The sequence below is a fragment of the Rhineura floridana genome, chromosome 5, assembly GCF_030035675.1.
Source record: "Rhineura floridana isolate rRhiFlo1 chromosome 5, rRhiFlo1.hap2, whole genome shotgun sequence".
NCBI classification, from domain to species: Eukaryota; Metazoa; Chordata; class Lepidosauria; order Squamata; family Rhineuridae; genus Rhineura; species Rhineura floridana.
This window is the reverse complement of record NC_084484.1, coordinates 169,061,365-169,067,364: the sequence shown is the minus strand read 5'-3', so window position 1 is coordinate 169,067,364 and position 6,000 is coordinate 169,061,365. Positions and strand designations below refer to the sequence as shown.

Genomic DNA, 6,000 nt, shown 5'->3' with positions numbered 1-6,000 from the left:
CTCATTGAGCCTGAGGGACAAACAGTAAGTCACAGTTTCACACACCAGCCATCAAAGCCTGGCAAGAGGCCTGTTGCTGAAGCAACCCTAGACCTCAGGGTCTTTTCCAGGCTTGCCCAAATTCTCTTGCCTGTCCTCTCATAAGTCCCAAATTGCTAGATGGACGGGGCCTTGCTTTGCTCAGCACCTCCCATCTGACTCATGTGAGCTGGCAGGGCTGAAGTGAGCACACTTGGGCTGCCTCTGTGATGAGGTGCACTCACAGACAGACAAACACACAAATGTCTTTCATAAACCAATTTGCCTGCATTCTCGCTAGTCTAATCCTCTATTTCGTTTTAGCTGAAGCAGCTACCAGAACTTACTATATTGGGATTGTGGAAGATAATTGGGACTATGCACCGACTGGGAAGAATCTGATCACAGGACAAAACCTGACAAAGGATGAGTAAGTTAAAGCAGGGCTCCCTGTTGGCCACTGACTCCTTAATTTTGCTTTTAAGGTTGTTTCTTCATTCAGTGCACACCACTGAGATGCATATTTGGCTCAGTGGTTTCCAAGTTGTTTGTCTGTTTCCTTCAAAGAAGCTTGTTTGGGCAATGAAATAGATTCTTGAAGTGGGAGACTGCTCTATGCACTCAAGTCCTGCTTGTGGGCTTCCCATGGGCAACAGGTTGGCCACTGTAAGAATAACATGCTGGACTAGATGGGCCATTGGCCTGATCCAACAGGCTGTTCCTATGTTCTTATGAAATGTGGTTTCATTTGGGCAGTTACAATTGAGATAATAAAACAGAATACGAATATGTGATTGTAGATTGTGTGCCCTAATTCAGTACATTTTTTGTGTTTTTTAATTAAATGGGCAACTAAAGCTGAATTTGTAAGTTGTATTCTTGCTCTTTGTTACATTTTTAAGTGTTGTTGTTGCATAGTGTTTGCTTCTGATTTTTAATGATCAACAAGTGTTGGGCAGAACAAATTATTCAAATTCCAAAGCAGTAGCATACAAAAACCAGTCCTTTGTAGGCATTTATTGATGAAATGCAGACCTGCCAGTTCTACTTAGGGCTCCTCCAGTCCACACTAGTGTTTTATTGTGTGTGTATTCTGCAAGCTGCAGCAGGGGAGCGATAACCTTTTACCTGCTTGTCACCCTCCTCCATGGTCAACATAATTTCAGTTTTCTGACACTTTTATAGAGTGCGGAGGGCAGCTTACAGGCTTCCCTTGGTGAATTCTGACTTTTATACTGTGTTTATGTGTATGTTTATGTATATTGTTTATGTATTTTGCTTTGTAAATTAATTTGATATTTTTTTTATTGTATCTTGTCTATTCTATTGTAAACCACTTTGAGATCTTTTAGAAAGTAAGCGGTCTATAAATGGAAATAATAATAATAATAATAATAACATGTTCTTGACACAATAATAGTGTATTTTGTTGCTGTTATATACCTTCAAGTCGATTATGACTTATGGTGACCCTATGAATCTTTTTTGGATATATTTGGATGTATTACTGTATTTTATTAATTGTATTTTAATAATTTTGTAAGTCGCCTAGAGTGGCCATTGGCCAGATAGGCGACGAAGAAATTAAATTTTATTATTTTATTATTATTATTATTATTCACAGGGTTTTCATGGTAAGAGGTATTCAGAGGTGGTTTACCATTGCCTTCCTCTAAACCTATGGCACCTGGTATTCCCAGGCCATCTCCCATCCAAGTACTAACCAGGCCTGACCCTGCTTAGTTTACGAGATCAGACGGGATCGGGTGTGTTCAGGGTAACATGGCCATAGCCAATAGTCCATTAGTGGTGGTTTTATTCTGCTTTATTAATTGTTGTTTGATGCTTCCCTGATGCTACCACATTACAGGCATACCCTGCTTAACGTCGCTTCACTTAACGTCACCTCACTATAACATACATGCTCCATACGCCACCGTACCCCACTTAACATATGCGTGCTTCACAATTACGGACACTTAATGGCATGACGCTGCTGCCATCTAGTGGCGATTGCAGTGCAGTACATGCATAGATAATTGCTTCACTTTAAGTACATTTTCACTTTACATACACGCTCCGGTCCCATTAAGTATGTTAAAGTGGGGTATGCCTGTATTACACTATAGCTAATTAGTAAGCTATATCACCACAAAAGACGGCCATACTACCGTGAACACGCCCAATCTCGTCTGATCTCGGAAGCTAAGCAGGGTCAGGCCTAGTTAGTACTTGGCTGGGAGATGGCCTGGGAATACCAGGTGCCGTATGCTTCAAGGAAGGCAATGGTAAATCACCTCTGAATTCCTCTTACCATGAAAACCCTATGAATATATATAAAAAAAGATTCATAGGGTCGCTATAAGTCTTAATTGACTTGAAGGCATATAACAACAATCACTACAAAAGCAATACAAAAAATCCCAACAGAACATTTGTGATATGACAATTACAGGATTTCAGCTGGCATTACAGGATATGCAGTGATTAAAAATGAAATGCCCTAGATTAGTGGTTAGAAATGACTGCTCCAAAACCTTTGCAGGTGCAAACAGTAGTTGAAGCAGGTTCACGTATCATGAGCAGAAATCATCCTGAATGTGCGATACAAAGGATGTCTGGAAGGACCCTTTGTTAAGCAAGCTAATCTAAACTACAGGAGTCAAAATGCTTTATCAAGCCAAAATGTCGTGTAAAATCTCTGGAACTGAATTGTGGTAGACAAATTAATAATAACCTCTTTCTTCCTTCCAGTGGCCAGTGCTTCTTTCCAACACACTATTGTTAGATCCTTATGGAGCTGGGTGTTGCAAAATAGTCCATCCATCATGTAAATGCCAAGTTGTATTTGATGCTAGCCAGGTGTGTGGGGGCTGAGGAGACAAACAAGAGATGGATGCTGCTTCCCAAGATCTAGTTTACATTATGAGGCTATGAAGGAAAAGTGATTGTGAAATGTGAAAAATGGCTCCAAGAATTTATGCTCAAGTCCATAGTCAATATTGCCTTAAACTCATGGCTGCCACCATTTCATATTTCTTGTCTACACTGCCCAGCAATGTTTAGTCAAAGCAGATGCATGACCTGGTGTCATGACATCCAGTATTTCTCTGTCCCTCTAGAAGTTCATTGGTTGCCACATGTGGAGCTGATTGGCTTCATTTTGGTAGCTACTAGGCTGGGGATGGCAAAGATCTGGAAATAGCCGGATCATTTAAGAACAGAAAATTGGATCAGCCACCTCTGGCATGTTGGTGTGGCTGAGAAACTGATTTTTTAATTATAATTAGGAAAGGGAAAATAATCAGCATTGGACTTTTCTGTGGTATGGGAGACATTTGTAATGTAATTTATGCTACAAAGCATAGATGTTGGGGAATTTTGGGATCTTGGACTGAGGGTCCTTGAAGATATTTGAAGACACAGGCTTGAAGCAAAAAGGTAGGCCTTTATTCTTTACAAGCATACGCAGGGTCAGCCTCCCAGAGAGTCTGGTGAGGATTGCAATGAGCTTCACAGTGAATAACGGAAACAACAGAGGGAAGAAGAATGGCATCCAAAAGAGCATGAATCAAATGTCCATGAGGTACAGTGGAACCCAAAGAGGTGAGGAATCCTCTGTGATGCCAAATTTGTTCCGTTAAATGACAGACACCAAATTAGTCCCACTAAATGACAAATGCTTGAGCGCTCCTGAAAGCTTGGAAGAGAGTAAGCTTCAAGAATGTCATGGTCAGAGACAACAGCATAACCAGTAATCAAATTTCCAAGTTTGTTGCGTTTACAAGACCCATCAGTGTATGGTACCAAATCAGGATTTGGGAAAGGAACATCAGAAAGATCAGTTCTGGGTGTAGTAGTCATGTCCATTAAGGCAAGACAATCGTGAGGGTCCAAGTCATGAGATTCTCCATCTGTGTAAAAAGAACAGCCTTAAGGTTCACAAAAGCAATGGCACCATCAGTACCCCATGGAATGCAGTTAGGTATATCATTGTGGGCAAGAACAGTAAGGGGGTGCTTCCTTCTTAGTAGGTGGCCTAGGAAGAGACAGGCTTTGAAGACAATACAGTTAATTCTGTCATCAACAACTCAATTGTAACAGGCAGGGCTGTGGAGTCGGAGTCGGAGTCGGGAGCAATTTTGGGTGGAGTCGGTAGAAATGTACCAACTCCAGCTTCAAAATAAATTTTGGTTGACAAATTTTAAAAAACATAAATTCAAAATGTCAAAGAAGCTTCCCATGAAGTCACCTGTAGTTCAGCATTTCACCATAACTCAAGATGGAAAACATTTTGTGTGTCAGTGTATGACACAGGACCCAGATGAAGACAAATGCTGTGATGCCAATATCAGCGCATATTCAGGCAGCGATAAAAATACTCCTACGAGAGCTTTCAATTTAAAAAGATATTTACAACCCTTTCCAGGGCTGTGGAGCGGGAAGCAATTTTGGGTGGAGTCTGAGTTGGAGAGTAGAAAAATAGAGGAGTCGGAGTCGAAGGTTTGGCGTACCGACTCCACAGCCCTGGTAACAGGTCCTCCTTGCTCCAAGAGCGGGGTTATGACACGGCAATGCATGGCAATGCCCTCCTCCACCTCCTGGGCTAAGGGATACAGGGGTACCATAGGGAAGGGCCTGTTGTGTTTGTAGTGTAGTTATCCTGGCTCAGTAGCTTCCCTACTTCCTTGGCATGGGAAGCCCACAAGGACTCTGGAACATCTGAAAGTTCAGAGTAAGAGGGTGCCTCCTCTGGGCTCTCAGTGCCCTGGTCTGTCACCAGCAGCAGGAGCAGATTTGGAGTCAAATCCTGAGGGAATTCCACATATACCCCACCAGGAGTACAGAAAATGGTAGCATTCAATTTGCACAACAGATTCCCACCCATCAGGTTTACAGGTGTGGAGGGAGACAAAAAAAAAGCATGTTCACATGTTAAAAGACCGTGAGTCAAACGTCCAGGCTCGCTAACAGGATGAGGGATAGCCTCTCCTCCCACCTCCACAGGTTGAAACACTTGGTGAGACGGACTGAGGGTAGTGGCAACAATCTGTTAGATGGCAGAGAGAGAGAGAAGCTCCTGCGTCTGTCGTGTCCAGGGCTGGACTCAGAAATCACACCAGTCGATGAAAGCAATTCAGTCTTTATTAATGTAATATCCAAACAGAGACTACGTCTCCTCATGAAGCAACACAATACACGTGTCCTGCGACATGCAAGAGAGTTGACAGAACAAGGAATTCCTGCCCGCCCTTTCCTTATTAAGGGGGCTTTTTGGCGCAAATTCTCTCACTCCGCCTTAGGACAATTTCTTCCCCGCCCCTCCTCTCTCTCCCCCTGACTCGTTCTTCCCTTCTCCGGGTTCGTGGTGATGGGGGAAGTGCTGCCTCCCCCTCCTCCTCTGAAGATTCTGTCTCTGGGATTGGAGAAAGGGGGGGTGAGCGTCATGCCCATCAGGCTGACTTTTCCCTGGCTGAGGAGGGAGTGGAATCCCCCCTCCTTCTTGGTCTAATGGCTCTGACTCAGCGGGGGGGGGTGAGCATGGGAAATTCCTGAGTAGTGTCTGTAACTTCGTCTGCTGGAGTTTCAAGGCCTCTGCGGTCACTGGGCAACACTATCTCTGAGAGTTCTCCCTCCCCCTCTTCACCCAGCTCTGAGAAAGTGATCTCCTCCTCATCCTCTGAAGTGCTAGGGCCCCAATCCTGCATCCTGACACCATCCCCTCTCTCATGCTGTGCCCCCCCCACCTGTTGGCTTCGGGCGATGGGGAAACTGTTTATGGAATTCTTCCACTAAATCTGGGGCATGCACATCCCTTTCATTTTCCCAAGATCTGTCAGCTGGCCCATAACCCTTCCAGTGAATTAAGTACTGTAATTGATTACGCCTCCTTCTGGAATCCAGAATCTGTTCCACTTTGAATTCTGGTTCTCCCCCTACTAGAATGGGTGCTCCCGGAACTTCCAGTGGCCGTAAATCGCT

The 6,000-nt window shown here is 43.8% G+C and overlaps 1 protein-coding gene and 2 pseudogenes across 4 annotated transcripts in view; 2 read left to right on the top strand and 1 right to left on the bottom strand.

Moving 5' to 3' along the window:
- The first annotated feature begins 246 nt into the window (after positions 1-246).
- The window catches only part of HEPHL1 (hephaestin like 1), a 75,072-nt gene continuing 69,318 nt past the window's right edge, over positions 247-6,000 (top strand). For 2 of the 4 annotated variants that reach the window (XM_061628821.1, XM_061628820.1), the window contains exon 1: positions 397-448. Coding sequence is in view for 2 of the 4 variants with exons in the window: in XM_061628819.1 (XP_061484803.1) it covers positions 249-448 (200 nt within the window). In the remaining 2 variants the exon portion in view is untranslated. Of the gene's footprint in view, positions 449-6,000 lie in introns of all 4 variants that reach the window. The other 2 variants (XM_061628819.1, XM_061628822.1) reach the window with 2 other exon arrangements.
- LOC133386286 (5S ribosomal RNA) lies at positions 1,694-1,812 on the bottom strand (annotated as a pseudogene).
- Positions 2,173-2,291, top strand: LOC133386330 (5S ribosomal RNA; annotated as a pseudogene).